We start from the raw sequence: 20,012 nt of genomic DNA, 5'->3' as shown, positions 1-20,012 counted from the left end.
TATATATAAAATATATAGGGTATATAAAATATATCGGGTATATCTAGTATCTCAGGGTATATCATATATGATAGATATAGTAATCGGGTCTCTCTCTATATCTCTCTCTCTACTATAGGGTCTCTTATCTCTCTCTATCTTCCGGGTCTCCTCATCTATCATCCTCTCATATATCGGTTCTAGCTCTATCTCTCTCTCTCTCTCTCTCTCTCTCTCTCATTCTCTCTCGCTATCTCTCTATCTCTCTTCTCTCTCTCTCTCTCTCTCTTCTCTTCTTCTATCCTCTCTCGCTCTATCTCTTCTCGATATATATATATATATAAATGCTGATGTACAATATTTATCTTGATCGGTTTTTCTTCCAATGAATTATAAATCCTTGAATCAAAGCTTTATCCCAAATGTCTCACAGCAATTTTTTTACTTTATTTATTTTTTATTTTTTTTACAAAAAGCTGTAAATAAATATGGGAAACAGCTAAAATTAATTAACCTGACCCTTGCCAGGTGGATGTAGTTCCACAGAGCTGCACACGGCTCCACACATCCATGTGGACTCGCTGCCATTGGGAGGGATTTCAATACAACATAAAATGGACGAGCCAATCAGGATCTTTGTAGATGTGACGCATCAGAGAAGCGACTGTTTGGATTCAGACAACAACGGCGGCTCACAGCGAGGAAGCAAGCGGTAACATTGATGCCATTTCATAATCTACCCAATATTAATTCTTCAAAGGAACACCAGAGAACGGCTTTGAAGGCTTTTGTTGGTGGAAACAATGTTTTCGCCCTTCTCCTGTCCGGGTTTGGCAAGAGCTTGTAGCGTCAGTAAAGATAACAGACAGGTGGTTTATCCAATCATATGCAGGGATTTTTTAAAAAGGCCCCTCCTTCTGAAATACTTTCTATCTGCAGGTTTTCCCCAGCGTAATATAAACCTGGCCAGGCTTGTAATACGCTGAGGAAAACCTGCAGATGGATGTGTGGAGCTCAGTGGAACTACATCCATCTGATGAGACTCAGGTTAAAAAAACAACCTACTGGAGTACATAGAAGTATAATTATAATACATCACAATATATTCTCATTTTATCTCTTTCTTTTTTTTTTTTATTCTCGATATTTTAAATTTTTTTTATATATTGCCCATACCTTAAGTAAATTTATGTAGAAGAAAAACACACAGAAATATACATCTTGAATATTTTCTATAATTATGACTCATAGAGAAATTAAAACAGGATAAAAATCTATCAGCAAACAGGAGCATCTCTAATGTTAATTAACCGATAATAATTACCAATGGGTAATGGAAAGTTTACATGTTATAGAGTGCAGCGTTACTTCTGGACGTCTGGATTTAATGTTTTAGCCGTTAGTTCAAACACCTGGGTTATATTTACCATAAAAATAATAATAAAAGACTTTCAATAAAACAGAGAAACAACAACATATATACTGTCTGCATTTTAATATCTGGGTCTTTGCGGTTTCGACAAATAATGCCGAGCCAAGCAGGTCCAGATGGGAGGATGTGTAATTCAGTTTATCTCAGAACACAGTGCCGTCTGTGACACTTTCCAAAACAACAGCACACAATTAAAGAATCTGACAGAAGTTACAGCGCTCAGATTTTAGTTACACCGCAGAAGAAGTAAAAACAGGAATTAAGGAAGCAGTATATACATCTGCGTGCACTTTTCTTTGCAATATGTAAAGAAAACAGGAAGATTTTGATAGTATAATGTGCTTATTTTGCTCCGCAGCAGAGTAGCTGACCACTCAGGCTATGAAGTGTCCATTGTGTTCATCAGATTGACAGCCTGGGGGAAGAAACCATCTCTGTGGCGGTTATATAGAGTAGGGCTGAACGATTTTGGAAAATAATCTAATTGCGATTTTTTTTCTTAATATTGCGATTTTTTTTCCCCCCAGTTTAATTTATCATGTCTTTTTAAACATATACAAACAACAAATCATTTTGTTTCCTCGCTGTGCGGATTAGTTGCTAAAAGACCCGCAGCATCTAAACTCAAGAGCAGAAATGATTGCGTTCTGCCTACAATATATTTCAACCAAAATTGCAATTTTGACTTTTCTCTGCATTAACCACAAGCAACAAAAATGGCCTCTAAATAAAGACGTTTGTAAACAAAGACTATTCAAAACAAGAACTTTTAATGTTTCTATTAATCAGAATATTATTCAATAGAACAGCTTTTAGTTGATTTGGACATCAATCCTTGTTGAACATAAAGTGTAACCAACAAGCAAGTCTATGTATTAAACTGATTGACCAGAACTTAATGCTTTGTATGATTATATAAACTCTAAAACAAGTAATAAAGTTAGATTATCTCACTGCTGCAGCCGTCTTCCCTTCCATGTGGAGGCAAACCCACTTTAAACATTTTACCAACACCTAACGGACGTTTCTAATTCCCTGATTGTTACATAGCCAAAAATTGCAGACTCTGCGATTTGGAAATTGCGTTTTTTTAAAATCGCGATTATATTGAAAATGCGATTAATTGTTCAGCCCTAATATAGAGAATAATGCTCTGTAGCACCGAGGGTAAACTCTAAACAATCTGTGTGCAGAACGTGCGTGCTCTGCAGAGATGCTAGCTGGCCATTTCTAGACCCTAAACCTGTCCAGGTCCTGGATGGAGGGAAGGTCAGCCCTCTCTGCACACTCAGCTGTTCGTTGCAGTCTGGAAATCTTTTAAGACAATTAGACGATGTGCTTGCAACCTCAATTTTTAGATATTCAACGTGTTTTCTGTAACTGTTCAGAAGTGAAAACTGTGATGATTTAGAAGCCTAAGAAGCAGGAATGCCTCACTTGCTGATATTTGAACATAATAACATATGAACATATTAATGACCTGAATGAAGTAACCCAGGTCTGCCATGTTAGTGAGGCTGCTCTGTGAGGCGGCACTGCCTCTGTAGAGAATGTTTATAAGCATTAGAAATCACCCACCTTCCACTGCCAATGGAGGGGAAGGCCACAGACTTGAGTTTCTTCTCATCTGCCAGAGCCAGGCAGTTCTTCACCGTCTTCTCCAGCATCTCCTCACACTTATCAGAGCCCCAGCCTGGACTGTTACAGTGGATGACGTACTTGGCGGGCAGCCCGAAACCGCCGGTCAACAGGGCTGAGAGGAGAATGAGAGGAAAAAGGCCGGTTAGACAGGTGGAGGAAACAGAAAAATTCATTAAAAGGTAGAACTGAGGACTATCCCAGCACTATTTACACATATAACACTGTTAAAGATAACGTACCCAATAGTTTTAAACTTTCTGGCCTAAATTTGATTGAAAGTTTTAGTTTAAAAACACAAAATCTAACGTCTATGAACAACATTTTTTTCCAGCTCACAGAGAAAATACTTTCTCTGTCTAAACTAAACGGCAAAAAAGTGACATTTGCAACACATCCCTGTTGTTGAGACTTTCAAAGAGTCCATAATGCCATGCCCTATAAAATGAACATCAGAGGGCATCTGGATATTTTCCACACCAGATCTGCCTCAATTACTTTTAATGATAACAAACGTCTAGGATTGAGTTGATTGGATAGAAAGACTGGAAGAAAAATGGTTGCAGGTTTTTGTGTCATGCATCTCTAATCTTTTCTCAGTGTCACAAATGAGGAATTTGGTGAAATAAAAATGTCATATAACGAATTTAGAGAGCAAAATGATCAGTTACCAACTTTCACATAGTTTTGTTTTAAAAAAAAAAGCAGATTATTACAGGTTAATTTACTAAGAGTGAAGCAAAAACATTCATGTAATTTGCAAAATCCCCTTTACGATCAGCAGCGGTAGTACGAGTTGTAATAATCTTTTATTATGTATATTAATAAATCTGATCATTTCACCTTTAATGAATGAGATCCTGGATAAATTACACACAGGACCCATTATGCCACAAGTCTTCAGACATGTCTGTTTAAGCAAACAGAAAGATGATACTAAACAATGTTAAAGTGTTATGTTGGAGGTTAGCAGGAAGTTCTGTCTTTGTCGTACTGATGCTTTGAGGGGTTTCAAACTCATTTCTATATTTGGCCACTTTGGCATCATGAAGTCATTAAAATGATCGGTTGCACCTGTATAGATGACACTTTCCATTTCATAATTTAATTTCAGTTCACATAAAAATAAAAATAAAAATGCGCAGTAACAAAAGCAGCACCTTAGGCCCTGTTTATACAGTTTATCTGCAAAAACAAGTTGATATTGGGGTGAGTTACACTTTAAACTCATCATTCTGCATCACTTTTTCTATTTTTGGACATTTCTGGGTCGTTCTAATGTGTTGTGGGAAAACTGTGTAGTAACAGCATCCTGCCTAGTGGCAGGATGCTGTTACTACACAGTTTAAAAAATTATAAAATAAATAATAAATCAACATTTGTTACAGGAGGCACAAACCTGGCCACTTCATACAATTTAAAAGGATGGATATGCCTCTACTTTATGACATATGTCCTTTTTGGCTCTTGAGGGCCGGATAAATTGCCTTAATGGGCCAGATTCGGCCCGCCGGCCTCGAGTTTGACACATGTGCTTTAAACAAAGTAGAAACTAGTCAGATTGCTCCAGGCAAAATGCCTGATAACATTCTGGCAGTCCTGTCGAGTATAAGCAGAGAGAAATCTGAGAAGTCAAAAACGGGTTAAAAAGACAAACCAGATCATTCTGATGATCACAAACATTTGGCTAAGGCCACGTTTACACCACAATGACCCATTGAAACATTACTTTTTTCTGTTTCTGTTAACACGTTTACATGACAATGTTTGAATTACAATCTCCGTTTACACGGCAACAGTAGAAACATGAAAACGGTGTAATACCCATGCCACGCCACTAGTGGATGCTGTTCTTTGAAACTCAAAATGCACAGGCGTACTGCCTAAAAGTTGCCGCAACTACCATATTTTTCGGACTATGTCGCTCTGGAATATAAGTCACATCAGAGCAAGAAATGTGTCACAAAGAGGGAACAAAAAAACATAAGTTGCAACGGACTATAAGATGCATTTATTTAGAAATTTATTTCATAAAATCTAAGACTAAAAGCTGACATTTAATCAGGCAAGGCATTGCATCCACAATAGGAACATACCAGGGAGGTTGAATGGAGTAAACTAGCATAACAAGGCAGAAACTACAACTAGCAAGTTACCGGCGAGGTCTTCGCCAGCGCATTTGTCAATGCCAGTGTGAAAGTTGTCAGAATTATGCTGAAATTAGCCTGCTAGCGTAACGGTGCTACGTGCTAAGCTAACATTACTACACGGATGTATGAGAGCAACATAGAAAGGTCAGTAAAGCCCACGTGCATCAGCGAAGTAGTAAACCGCCCGGACAACATAAGCTAACGCTAGCTGTTATTAGCTTCTAGAAGTTTCCAGAAGCCTGGACCGCCCTCTTGTGGCTACAGACAGTAATATTTACCCCTTAGCTCATGTTGGTCAGTATGAACCATCATTTATAAACATGTTATATATTTCATATATACGTTGCACCTGACATTCCGTCACAGGATCAGCCAAACTATGAAAGAAAATGCAAATTATAGTCTGAAAAAAATAGAGTAATAAACGTTCAACATGGCAGACAATAATGTTTTCCTATGGACAGATAATGAAGTTCAACTGCTGCTTAAGGTTACTTTAAATTATAGCTGTGGTTATATTCAGAACCAAAACAATACTCTGCTATCTGTTGTCTTCCTCTGTGGTTTTTAAATTTGTAGGCAGCCGTAATGTTATGTCTCTGTGTGCATTAATAACTGATTTCTGTCATCCTGCACATGAGCCTATTAGAAAAGATTTGTTTTTCCTGTTTACATGACAACAGAAACTGGGACATTTTTGAACTATTACATTCAGAAACCCGTTTTTAAATTGTGCCGCTTTTAGAGAAAACATTCGGCCTAATTGTGTAAATTAAGGTGACCAGATTTCTCAAATAAAAAACTAACTTTTTTCCTCATTCATAAAATGCTGAAATCAGGGACATTTCCAAGGACAGCTTTTGCAGGGACTGTCCCAGAAAATCGGGGGCTGTGTGGTCACCCTAGTGTAAATGAACAGTACAAACGGCAACCAAGACGTTCCATTTTCACCAGAAAACCTGGTTTCGTAAACAGGGCATAAAAGCTACCTTACTTAGCACTCAGCTGATAAGCAGCCAGAGGCAGAAAAATACTCAGGATTCCTTCTGCAGGTAGTAAAAACAAAAACATCGTCCAAAAGCTCTCTCTTTGTGGTAAGAAAGTCTGCAAATCAGCAGCATTTCACATTTGGTGCTTATGATTTTCTCAGCTTTTGGTCCAGATTCTTTTTTGTGCAAGCTTTTATACACATGAAAAACTAAATCATTTTGAAAGCGACCTGACACGCATCATTCAAAACTTTTAAACATTGTGGAAATACAAAGGAGGTGAGGGGGAAAAAAATACGTAATCACAAACATTTTAAATGGTGATTTTATTTTAATACGGTATTACTAACTGTAGGAGAGTTTATCACAACAGTCATTAACACCGGTTATCATTTCATCCGTAATGTGTTTGGTTTCTCTAACCTTGCAGGGATTGTTACGAGGTGCCAGCGATTGTGGCGCTGATGACAATTATTGTTCCCCTCACTAAATAAATTAAAGGTCGGATCTTTTAGTTTTCCAGTGTCAGATCATGACACCACATTAAAAGATGGATTTAATTTAAGGCTTTTCACGCATCTTCAGCAGGGCTGCCACAAAGTGTAGCAGGGCAATCAGAACACCTGGATCTATAACCTCCGACACATAATAAATGAATTACCCTTACTAGATATACGATATTTTGGACTGACGTATTTGGTAAAAGCTTTTGGATTTATTGGACATACTTTCTTACATCTGTAACGATTTAGTTGAATCAAACAATGACAGTATTTTTCACTCACAGTTTTTGTCACATCATGAAATGTTCATCAGCTAAAATAAGCCTCATTAACCCCATGAGTGAAGTTTGGAGACTGTAGGTGCTAAATGAGCACTTTTCTTTGTGGGGGTAAAAAAAAAAAAAAAAAAGTGGGAAATCTCCAGCAGCTTAAACTGGTCGAACCGAAGCATTAAAGAGGAAAATCACATCTCCAGGGAGCTGCGGATGAGAAGAAATAAGGAACAAGGGAGCAGAGTCAGTTCTGGAGAGCTCGGTGTGCAGTTAAGTCCTCCGTCACCCCAGCAGCTGTAAAAAGTGAAACTCAGCCAAAGCCTCTGATTCTGTGATGTGAGAAAGCCTTCAGCCTGAGTTCATTAGCCAGCAGCGAGCGTGTGAGGGGACTGCAGTCAAAGCTGAGGACCAGCTTACTTCCAGATGGCCCCCAGAAAAAGAAGAAAGATGATGGAGACACTTCACACGGCAGAGCCGGTCTCAGTGCCTGTGCGGTCCAGAGGGAAACTCTGAGGAGAGGATGATGGTTTGTGCGACTGCCAGCCGTCTGTTTCATGGTTACAGTGTGTGGTGGAGCAGAACTGCAGCGTCTGACCTTCTGTCACCTTTTTTTTTTCTTCCCTTCTACAGCTTAGCTTTGTTATGGTCACGAAAAACGTATTTTCTTTAAACTGCCATTCTAGGACAAATATCTGGCATCGCCTCATAAGTCAGTCACTTTGTCTTATAATAATGCACAACATGGTCACCTGCAGCTCAACGCATTTTTCTGGAGAGCAAATACAGCTTCTACATTCATTGGCACTTCTGAACATAATGCGTTAGAAAAAAAGGGGGAAAAAAATAAATTCAGCTTTATTTGCAGCAGCAAAAGCTCACATTGAAAAAAAGCTGCAGAGATCATTTCTACCTGCCTTAGCATCCATCCCACTGTGTGTGGTGGAGAAATAAAGCCGGGTTCTGGCTTAATTTTCTTGCTTTGAACTTTAGAAATGTTACTTTAACCCAGTGGTTCTCAAATGTTTTCTGCTGCACCCCCCTTTAATTTTTTATTGTTTGGTTTTAATGCCTAAAAGCTGTCGTTTTGAATATTACCCAGAATCCATTTTAAAATGTATCAGATATACATTCCTGGATCAATATGTGCCTTCGTGTTTTTTTTTTCTGTCTTTCCGTGTCTCTGCTCTGTCTTCTCTAAGCCCCAGTGGGTCGAGGCAGATGAGCGTTCACACTGAGCCTGGTTCTGCTGGAGGTTTTCCTCTCCACTGTCGCTTCATGCATGCTCAGTATGAGGGATTGCTGCAAAGCCATCAACAATGCAGACGACTGTCCCTGTGGCTCTACGCTCTTTTCAGGAGGAGTGAATGCTGCTTGGAGAGACTTGATGTAATCTGCTCGGTTTCCTTAGAGAGGAAACTTTCTGACCAACCTGTATATTCTGATTTAATTTGATTTTGGAAAGTGCCTTGAGATGACATGTTTCATGAATTGGAGCTATACAAATAAAATGTAATTGAATACATGGGGTCATTTATAACATAACACTAGTGTCTAGCAAACTAGAATGTTTCAACATTGCCACAGTTTTTAACACTTTATTGCCAAATGTGTGTAACAGCGCAGTCCTTTTTTTCCCCCTTCTGTCATGGGGCTTCTCATCATTTGGACTGATACTCGGGATGTTCTCTTTCCGTTCACCTATTACAAATTTATACAGTAAGATGTTTAAGAAACTGTAATGTCTATCAATGTGAATGTATGTTACCTGCCCTAGCCCTCAGGTGTTCATGTTGACAGTTTATATTTGCATGTTCAAAAATGATAAAAAAAAAAGTAAAAGAAAACATTGCCACAGTTTTTAACTATAATATTAACAAAAATATAAATGGCTTTTAGCCCGACTCGCACCTGCAGTCAACTTTTAACTAGCTTTGAATCTCATATGGCAAAAATAATATACAGCTATTAAAATTAAAGATAACATTCTGTTACATCAAGTTTATTGTTAGTATTTATCATATTACTGACCGCAGGTACAGACCAGACAGCAGGGGGTGCTGTTGTCACATTTAGAAGGCCTGGATTTTGTGGACCAAAAAGGTAAGGCTTTTTTGGCACCCGCAGACTAACTTAAAAAAAAAAGTTAAGTAATAATGAAAAAATAAGTTTGTTTTTTTTGCCCACATCTTTAACTAGTGTGCCAACAGATGAGGGAATCATTGACATTCAGGTTGTTGTGGTTCATCATTTAACGTGAGGCTGCTTGATGTTAGAAAATCTTGCGATGGCAATAATATTGGTGAAAATAGCAATGACAATATCAGTTGTGATTATAAGCACTTGGAATATAATTGCCAACATGCACTGCTCTCCAAAAAGACCTTTGCAATACACTGACATTACAACGGCAATATATTTGCAATAAAGTGCTCAAAAGAATTAAAGGAACACTTTGTAATGATATCAGATTTCAACTGGAAAACAAATGCTGTTGAATATCCGCTGATGTGGAAAGGATGATGTGTTGGGAACAATCAGTTGATGAAAATCATCATCCCAGAGGGCTTAATCCAAAGTCAGAGAGAAAATGAAAGTCTCATTAGCCCAAATGTCATTGCAGCAACACAAAATGATTCTCAGTAGTTTTTTATGGCCTCCAGGTGCTCGTGTGCACGCCTGACAACGCTGGGGCTCCTTATGAGATAATTAATGTTATCCTGAGGCATCTCCTCTCAGATCTGGACCTGGGCATCACACCGGGCTCCTGGATAGTCTGAGGTGCAACCATGTGGCTTTGGATGGACCTAAACATGATGTCCCAGAGATGTTCTATTGGATTTAGCTCAGCAGAGCCTGGAGGCCAGTAGGGCTGAACAATTTTGGAAAATAATCTAATTGCGATTTTTTTTTCTTAAAATTGCGATTTAATACGATTTTTTTTTTTCAGTTTGATTTATCATGTCTTTTTAAACATATACAAACAACAAATCAATTTGTTTCCTCGCTGTGCAGATTAGTTGCTAAAAGACCCACAGCATCTAAACTCAGAGCAGAAATGATTGCGTTCTGCCTACAATATATTTCAACCAAAATTGCCATTTTGACTTTTCTCCGCATTAACCACAAGCAACAAAAATGGCTTCTAAATAAAGATGTTTGTAAACAAAAACTATTTAAAACAAGAACTTTTAATGTTTCTATTAATCAGAATATTATTCAAGAGAACAGCTTTTAGTGGATTTGGACATCAATCCTTGTTGAACATATAGTGGAACCAACAAGCAAGTCTCTGTATTAAAATGATTGACCAGTACTTAATGCTTTGTATGATTATATAAACTCTAAAACAAGTAATAAAATTAGATTATCTCACTGCTGCAACTGTCTTCCCTTCCATGTGGAGGCAAACCCACTTTAAACATTTTACCAACACCTAATGGACGTGTCTAATTCCCTAATTGTTACAGAGCCAAAATTAGCAGACTCTGCGATTTGGAAATTGCGTTTTTTTTAAATCGCGATTATATTAAAAATGCGATTAATTGTTCAGCCTTGGAGGCCACTCAGTGGTATCAATAGTGGAGTCGGACCGCCTGTGTAACCTCTGTAGGGTCCAGGTATCGCCTCATGCTAAGAGAAGTGACTCTGACCCTTGATCAGATACAAAAAACACTGACAAGCAGTCGAAAAATGAGGAGGGAACAGATGCCTGTGGTATATATTTGTTGAGTGGTCCACCAATCAAGTCTTTGTAGCAGACGTTTGGGAAAAAGCAAAACCCCATTAAAAAGGTTCACTGCAGCCTTTTCAAAAAGGAACCAGAAGAGCTCAGATGAAAACAAGCCAAATCCTGCGATGAAACGAAAGAGTTTAAGCTTTTGTGGCCACAATTCCCTTCAGTGCATCAACACGAGGAGAACCAAGGCGCCAAGACTATTAGAGTCCACAGGAATGGTGGGTTCAAAAACAGAAACCCTGAAAGATTTAAAAAGATATTCTTAGAGTGCTCCAGCTGCCTTTTTTCCAGTGAGGTTAACCCTCAGCCAGGACGAGACAAAGGTGGCTTAGGGACCACACTGTAAAGGTCCTGGAGTTACCGAGCCAGAGTCTGGACCTACACTCAGCATCCCTGGAGAGGCCTAAAATCTGGCTTTACAAGGAAGTGTCCCAATCTACCTACTTTAGCATAAACTTCAAACAGAGGGTCTCAGACAGGCTGGAGGAAGCTTAGGTGCTCCAGCTCTTAAAGCTATAGTTGTAGGGCTGGGCGATAAATCGATTTAATCGATTAATTCAAATTTACAATTATTTAAGATTTCATTTTTGGAAAATCTGGATTTTACTTTGCCAATACACTCATTGGGTTTCCATGAAGAGAAGAGCATGTGATGCTGAATATATGTTTAGGCAAATGTATTGTCAAAATATTGTTAAGTAGAAACTTTTTTTACCATAATACAAGGTACTTTATTTACTTATTTACTTTTTTTTAACTTAGTTTGAAGTTCACAAGTGCAGTGAAGCCTGTTCTTAGCTCAATGTGTAATACCACTAGCAGCAAATGTTTTGTTATATTTTCAATGTTTATAATGGCACGGCTGCCATCTTGTTTTACAAGCATGTTTCACAGCTTGTTTTTAGTTGCACTTTGAATTCAGGTCAACTCCCTGCAAAAATGCTCGACATAATAAGCAAGGTTTTAAAATAATTTCTTTAATTTCTTTTTATGAAACAAAAAGGAGGAAAAAAATCAATTAATCGGATTTGGTATGATAAAATCGGAGATTTATTTTTTAATCCATATCGCCCAGCCCTATATAGCTGGTAAATTTGTTATACTGGGTAAAATCGTCCCTCCATCCTGAAAGTAGTTAATACATTATGTGTTGAGAAAAAAGGAGGTTAAAATGTTTATCTCTGTGAGAACTGCAGGCCTGTAAAAACTAACCAATCACTGCTCTTTGCACTGTGCATGGCTCCTTCCTTGTTAGTTTCCACTTGCTGGGCATGCACTCTTCTAGTGTTTATGTATCCGGCTAGCTTAGCGGTTAGCTTCGGTGTTAGCCGTTCATTGTAGCTCCGCTGCTCTCGCCGTAGACTTTGAACGTGGCTGATAGTCGCAAGAAGTGAACCGCTTACAGGTTTATGAGAAGAAGAGGAAGGACTCAGTAGAAAGAAATAAGACCAGAGTGGATTTGGGAGATTATTTTCACACAATCCCCCCCTGAGGAGCAGAAGAGCGAAGCAAGACGGTATTGCGCACGCACAGTTATCTAAAGAGTAACTTTTCTATTTTCCATGGACCTGATGAGGAGCAGGTCTGAACTGGAGAGATGAAGCAACCGTGGCTCCAAATGGAGTTCGGTGACCCACAAGCGCTTTTGGTGAAATCACCATTGAAAACCTAAACAGAAATTGGCTGTTTGTAATCTTTTCTCAGCTTCTGCAGGAGAAAAGCTGATGGGAAAGTTGCTCCCTTCCTTCTCAAAGGAAGCTTAAGGAAACCATGCTGATCCCGTTGCTGCCTCCACAGGGTGAGTGCAGGCCAACAGACTCAGTATGCAGGGTTTCCTCTAGAAAATGGGCTAATCCTGGTGGTAGGTGTCGCTTCTGGCTCTGGGTAGCAATTCTGGGCTAAACTGGTGGAAAGGAGAAAGGGTTTGGAAAGGTCCCCACCATGTCTTGGACAATTATATAGAAACAGGGGGGGAATTAAAGCGTGTCACAAAGAAGGAAAGGAAGGTAATGGACTAACTAATGATTTACCAACACTAGAGGGGTTTCTATGCCAGCACCGTAAACATGTCACCCCATCAGTGTCCCGCATGAGTCAGGCTCATAAAACTCCGTGTTCATGTCCAGAAAGCAGATTATTACGGTACCGTTTAGACACGAATCCAAACCAGCTTCAGCTTGATGGGTTTGATGACACGTTTGTGGGATGTGGCATGCTGGTTGTTCACTAATCAGCATGAATGAAAAATGTAGAAACTACAGAAACCAGAACCACAGCTTGGAGGAAATAAGAAAAAAAAACTGCAATGGCCTGCAAATGTTATTTTGCTACAAATACTATATTTTGAAGATCAGAGTTTAGACCAAGGTGAACTGGCTGAAACATTTGCTATTACATGAATTATATTTTGAATGTATAGCTAAAAAAAAATCAACTCTATTTAATAAAACTGTAGAATTGAATAAAACTACAACAAAAAAAAAAAAAAAACAAGATCCCTCTACACCTCTCGGCTCCATGCACTTACCGCCAGCCACCTCCAGAGGGCCGTTTTTCTTCTTCAGCTCTTGCAGTGCCTCCGTGAACTCCTTCCCTCCTTTCTTTTCCAGAGCAGAGCCTGTCAGCGGAGACAGAAAGGGGGCAGCAGTGAATACGTCCGGATGAGCCGCAGACAGATGGCAGAAAGCGAGGCAGGCGGAGGGCTGGAGGTCATGCAGACAGACAGACAGCTAAGCAGGAAGACATGAGGGTGGGCAGACAGGCTGGCAGAGACACAGCAGTCATTTAAAATGGCCTCTCAGAGTCTCTGGGCGCTCGACATCACGCTTAGGAAAGGTGTCACAAATAAAGAACAAAGATTTTAAATAAGGTTCAGTAGCCATGTAGCTCAGTTAGGGAAATAAAACCCTTCTTAAAGTATTTATACCCTTTCATTATATCACAAACTTCTCTGCATTTTTGGGTAGAATTTATGTAATAGATCAGCACAAAATGATCAAGTTAAGGATGCATGATTTTCAATTTTCAATCACAAAAGTGGGGGTTTACCTCAGTTTGATCCCCCTCTACTCTGATACCTAGAAATAAAATCCAGTAGCCTTCGGGAGTCACCCTTATAGTAAACAGAGTCCAGCTGTGCTTCGTTTAATCTCAGTATCTACAGTACTGCCTCAGAAAATTAGAATATTGTGATAAAGTTCTCTATTTTCTGTAATGCAATTAAAAACATGAAATGTCATACATTCTGGATTCATTACAAATCAACTGAAATATCGCAAGCCTTTTATTGTTTTACTATCGCTGATTATGGCGTACAGCTTAAGAAACCCAAATATCCTATCTCAAAATATTAGAATATCATGAAAAAGTATACTAGTAGGCTAATTAACTAATCACTTGAATCGTCTAATTAACTTGAAACACTGCAGGGTTTCCTGAGCCTTGAAAAACACTCAGCTTGGTTCAGTAAACTAAATCACAAGTATGGTAGTGGTTAAGAGACGACATAAGATTCTCACAGTAACTGGTGTACTGACCATGGCATTACTGTCCTTGATTGGCCTGCCAATTCCCCTGACCTGAACCCCATAGAGAATTTGTGGGGTATTGTGAAGAAGAAGCTGAAAGACACCAGACCCAACAATGCAAATGAGCTAAAGGCCGCTATTGAAGCATCCTGGGCATCCATAACACCTCAGCAATGCCACAGGCTGATTGCCTCCATGCCACGCCGCATTGATGCAGTAATCTGTGCAAAAGGATTCCCAACCAAGTACTGAGTGCATTAATGGACATTTTCAAATGTTTGATTTTGTTTTGCTGTTATATTTTTTTTTTACTTGTTCTGAGGAAATATTCTAATATTTTGAGATAGGATTTTTGAGTTTTCTTCAGCTGTACGCCATAATCAGCGATATTAAAACAATAAAAGGCTTGCGATATATCAGTTGATTTGTAATGAATCCAGAATGTATGACATTTCATGTTTTTTAATTGCATTACAGAAAATAAAGAACTTTATCACAACATTCTAATTTTCTGAGACAGTCCTGTATCTCAGCTGTGCTGTGAAGGCCTCAGAGGTTTGCTGGATAACATTAGTGAATAACCAGCACCATGAAGACCAAGGAACACAGCAAACAGGTCTGGCACAAAGCTGACCTGTCTGCCAGGACCAGGATTAGGTTATAAAGAAAATATCCCAAGCATGTAATGACACACAGAGCTCCGTTCAATCCGGCATGAGAGAATGGAAAGAATATAAGTCACGACCGTTCACCTAAAATGATAGAACGGGCCATCAGACAGCGGCCATTATTCAGGGAAGCAGCCAAGAGGCTTAAAGTAACCCTAGAGGAGCTGCAGAGATTTGCAGCTCGGGTGAGGAGACTCGGCGGACTGGAAAACTTTTAGTTTAACTTTACAAATCTGGCTTACTTGGAAGAGCAGCAAGAAAGAAAAAAGCCATAGTTGAAAGAAAGCCATGAGACGTCCCGTTCACAGTTTGGCGCCAGCCATGAAGAAGACACAGCAGATATGTGAAGGAAGGTGCTCTGGTGAAATTTTACTTTTTCAAACTACCACCGCACGTCAATCTGAACACGGCATCTCTACAGTAAAACACGGTGGTGGCGGCGTCATGCTGGGGGAATGCTAGTCTTCAGCAGAACTGGAGAAAAAAATCCTTTGAGCAGAACACTGAAATATACAACCAGAGCTTCAATAACGTGAATTATATCAAAGCTTATTATGCATTAGAATGGTCCAGTCAAAGCCCAGGCCTACATCCACATGAGGAACTGTGGTTGGTCACGAAACTTCATATTCAGACGTTTTCCATGCAATCTGACTCAGCTTAATCTATTTTGCAAAGAAGATTGGACAGTTTAGTGTCCATAAGATGGTGGAGACATGCAAAAAAAACATGTTTAGCTTTAAATTGCAATTAAAAGTTATCTTAAAAAAAACTGTTGACTTAGGGCTGAATAAAAATTGATGCCACACTTTTCAGTTTTCATAAAAATATTTTGAAAATCAAGCATCATTTCCTCCCACTTTGCATTTTAAATCAGAAAAGGTCCCAATGAACTACATGGAGCTGGTTGCAATGTGACAAAATGAGTAGGTTCGAGGGTGTGAACATTTTTTTGCAAGGCACTGTAATAGTCAAGTTGAAATTGAAAAGCTTTAATTCTCTTTTTTATAAAACGTATTTTAGAAATCTCCTTAAAACCGAAAGAAGCAAATGGAGAAAGTCATGGCTGTAATTTCACATCCTGGTGTGTAAGTCAGTCAACTTCTACTGAGTAAATCTTTGTTCTTTTGTGAACACTGATGTGAAGTCTTAAGAAGAAAAAATATATATATATTTATGAGACTGTGTATCTGCTTACAAACCATCTGAACGGTCAACGGTCACATGAGGAGAAAGAGCTCTCAGAAAGTCAATGTTTCAGTCATGTGGAACAAAACAAGCAGCAGCAGCAGCATGACGATGATTTAAGGTTCAAACGTGCAAAAATATAACCTTCTGAATGTTATTTGATGCCCCAAAACATTTTTGTGTGTAATTTATTTTGAGCATAGTTGGAGCTAAAACCTGCGCGAAATTACCTTGCCGAGACTTGTAAGGTGGAAACAGATCCAGTGTTTAATATTTGAGCAGAGAGGATCTTCTTAGCAAAGCAGGAACTCTGAGTCAGCCAACGTAGAATCAGCATAAATATTAGACACATGAGTCTGAAAGTTGCCCTGCAAGTCAACACTGCCAAACATCTTGTAATCCTGCAACTATGTTTAAGACAGAAGAGTGACGGACAGTGGAAAGCTAAAATGAATGCAAAAAGTGCAGGAAAGAAATTTACCTTATTAAATATCCTAATTATACGTACTGGGACAGCTCCACTTTGCAAACCCTTGAAACCACAAACTCAAAACGCTTCCATCGAGCTTCAGAGGGACATTTAGTTTTAATTAAAGTCCATCTGCAAATAACTTTTCTTTATGCACATCAAAAGTTTATTTTATTGAATAAACATTTGTTTGCTGTGATTAAATCCAGTTATTTTCTTAAGTGGATGCTGCTAGCTGGAAAACCAGCGATGTAAAATAGTCTTTGCAGCAAATTATTAAAATCCCAAACATAAAGAGGATTTACAGGAATTTACGCTGACAGAAAAAAAGATCTGGGGACTGAGTTGATCATTGAAGAAAGCTTTATTTTATGTCTGGTCTACAGTTTCTCTGTGCATTTAACCTTTTGGACCATCAACTTGAGAACATTTACTCCGAGATTAAAAAATAAACTTTGTCAGTACCTGATAGGACCCCTGAGCCGTCTACAAGACTGCCTGACTGTAATGTCTAAACTAGGCAGCCCGCACCCAAAGTACGTGCTAGCAACAATAAACCAAGTAAGTTCAATATAAAAGTTAAGTTTATTTTGGCCTTTTATTAGAAAAAGGGCGGTGTAATCCAACATATCACCTTTGTCACTATTAAGATTTAGTTGGTTGAAACAGTTTATCTATTAGGATGCTTATATTAGGATTTTATTAAAGGAATACTAAGACAAAAATATTGTTTTATGCCATTATTATTATTTATTAGCTATTTCGATGTTAAATATTGTGTAATACTTGAAAATGAGATTGAGTATTAGGGAAAAAATTGTGGATGTTGATTAGTTTCTTTTACTTTACAGAATAAGGTTAAAATATCAAGAACAGTGAAAATATTTTTCAAACGGTGAATAAAGTCCAAATTCTTTTTCTTGTGATTAAAGTAAAAATACTCAAACTAAAGTTTAAATAATATGTTAAAGAAAGGTGGAAAAGCTGCCGTCTTCTTTCCAAACAGGATTTGTTGTGCGTCAGGAGAGACATTCAGCTTTAAGTGTGCATTCACCGCATGTTTATGAGCTAAAAGAAAAACTATTTATTTGTTATTAAATTCTAGAGAATAAAGTTAGTAGTCAATTAACACAAGGCATGTCTGACACAGGTCAAAGCCAGTGTTTAATGGTCTGACAATATTTTCAGCTGTTTTTTTTCTCTCTTTCCATTTAGATTAAAAGTCCCCAGTACTCCACCGTACTAACCTGTATAAATCTCATTTATATAGTCTCATTGCATTAAGCTCTTCTGCAGAGACTCAGAACCTCTGTACTGAGACTCTGGCTTTTTTTTACAGAACCGGGTAAAAGATGTTTGGGTTAACACTAGAAGCCCTCAGCATAAACTCAACAAAAAAAAAAAGCCACTTATAGCAACAAATAGTAAAAAGTGCTGCTGCTGCTGTTTGTCCACAGACTGCAGCAGCGACCGTCTGGATATGCAGAGGGAGAGCAGACAGACAGCCGTGGTCTCTGCAGAGTCAGCGGTTCCTTTACCTACTTCACCACCTGAATAGAGGGAGGAGTTGGTCGGGTGAACGACAGCGTCGCTCTCCACCGCGGAAATGTCGGCTTGGACAACTTGCAACTACAGACGGACAACGGTGACAGACAACAGGCAACAACATGGAGGTAAAAACACTGTGAGTGACCGTGGGCAATAAGATGAGAGAGAAGAACAGAAGGACACATGTGAGCGCGCTCCTCATTGGCTGAGGACGCCGCAGGAAACGAGGAGGAAGCTGAGGAAGTGGAGAGACACGTTAGAGAGTGAAATTAGGAAGCAGGAGCACACAGTTGGCTGGATTCACCAAAATCACTAAACATATACCACACAGGAGGATTATAAATCATAAAAGTAATAAAAAGGATAATTTTTTTGAAGTTTTTAGTTAGAAAAGTTAAGGAATTGTTTTCTGTCCAACTGTGTCGTCCTGAATCCTGGATTCAATGATCACAATCCAGGTGAGGGCTCTCTCAATCCAGCTGCACCGATTTCTACTTCAGTTCTGCAAATTTATCTTTTATTCCATCAACATTTCCTTGGTAGGAAATTCTAAGCAACAGACGAATGCAAACGTGGAAAATATGAGGCAGCAGATTGAAAGGACGAGCACCTGAAATGGACCTGAGCACATCAACACAGAAAGCAGACACACGGCTCTGAGGAGCAATTCTAAAAATCCTTGAATCCAGCAGCTTTTTGTTTTTTTGTTTTGCTTTTAATAATCGGTCAGATTTTACCAGAACTAATTTCTGCAGCTCGTCTTCCATTACAAACTGAGTTTACTAATATGAGGCAGTCAATTGATCGATGAACCTCAGCACGTTTTCACCACAGCTGGATGTTCAAGGATTCCAGATCTGAAAGCCCACCGGGACTGGAGAGGTTCAGGGAGGAGGAATGGAGGGGATGGGGGATGGGGGGGGGGGGGGGGGGCATGGGGTTCTCACCTAGATCATCTTTAAGTTCAAGTTCTGCATTGGTGGGGTTGATGACCCCGTCCACGTCAAAGCCAGCCAAGTTACTGACCTCGCTGTGGATTAGGTTGAGCTGTGAAGGGGTGGAAGGGGGCGGAGCCAGGAGGAAGCATGCAAAGGAGGAGGGAGCAAAAGAAGGGAAGAGGTGAAGAAGCAGAGAAATTAAAACCAGATTCACTCTGCAGCTCAGAGGAATACCTTGACCTTCTGGATCGATTCCACACCGATAACTGATGGACAGCCCTTTGTTGTGCGGAACAACGTGGGATATAAAAACTGTTACACTTAGGCTACGTTCACACTGCAGCCTGAAGTGACCCAATTCAGATTTTTTTGCCCATATGCGACCTGTACCTGATCTTTCTATGACAGTCTGAACAACCCAGATCGGATTTTTTCAAATGCGACCCAGGCCACTTGGATATGTGGTCCTGAATCCGATACGTATCTGATCTTTTCAAATGCGACCTGTGTCTGTATGGCCAGGTCGCATTTATCCGACCTGTCATACGACACGTCATTGATACTTGACAAACGTCACTAAAGGTGGACCTGGCTATGCCAACGAGGTTGACTACGCATTTAGTCACCGCTTTGGCCGAAGATGTGTGTCTTTACGTGAGAGCGCTAAAGAGATCCGTTCAGACGCACATAAAAGGTTGCCTTTGTCATTCGAAAATTATGAATGAAGTCCGTTTCAGTAAAGCGATCACGTCGCTAAAATTTGGCTTTCTTCCTCTCCTCCTCTTAAAAAGATTGCGTTGGTAAAGTGCTGACTCCGGTTGGAGAATAACGTAAAGAAGGGAAGATACGCTGCAGCATTACGATCCATGTTTACTTCTGCAAACACTGAGGACGCTTTGCTACGTATGACGTCATCGCGTCCTCTACTGCGCATGCGGGACACTTAGGTGTATGAATGCAGTTCACACAGGAGAT

The 20,012-nt window shown here is 39.3% G+C and overlaps 1 protein-coding gene across 4 annotated transcripts in view; it reads right to left on the bottom strand.

Moving 5' to 3' along the window:
• The window catches only part of LOC105939372 (core histone macro-H2A.1), a 42,260-nt gene that overhangs the window by 2,831 nt on the left and 19,417 nt on the right, over positions 1 to 20,012 (bottom strand). For 3 of the 4 annotated variants that reach the window (XM_021308044.2, XM_012881489.3, XM_012881490.3), the window contains exons 6-8: positions 19,047 to 19,146; positions 13,227 to 13,316; positions 2,990 to 3,164 (exon numbers count right to left, since the gene is read on the bottom strand). In XM_021308044.2, coding sequence (XP_021163719.2) covers positions 2,990 to 3,164; positions 13,227 to 13,316; positions 19,047 to 19,146 — 365 coding nt within the window. Of the gene's footprint in view, positions 1 to 2,989; positions 3,165 to 13,226; positions 13,317 to 18,089; positions 18,181 to 19,046; positions 19,147 to 20,012 lie in introns of all 4 variants that reach the window. The other variant, XM_012881488.3, reaches the window with a different exon arrangement.

Source organism: Fundulus heteroclitus, chromosome 11 (assembly GCF_011125445.2).
Source record: "Fundulus heteroclitus isolate FHET01 chromosome 11, MU-UCD_Fhet_4.1, whole genome shotgun sequence".
In the NCBI taxonomy this organism is placed as follows: Eukaryota; Metazoa; Chordata; class Actinopteri; order Cyprinodontiformes; family Fundulidae; genus Fundulus; species Fundulus heteroclitus.
Note: the sequence above shows the minus strand (reverse complement) of the source record. Positions and strands in the feature narration are given on the sequence as shown.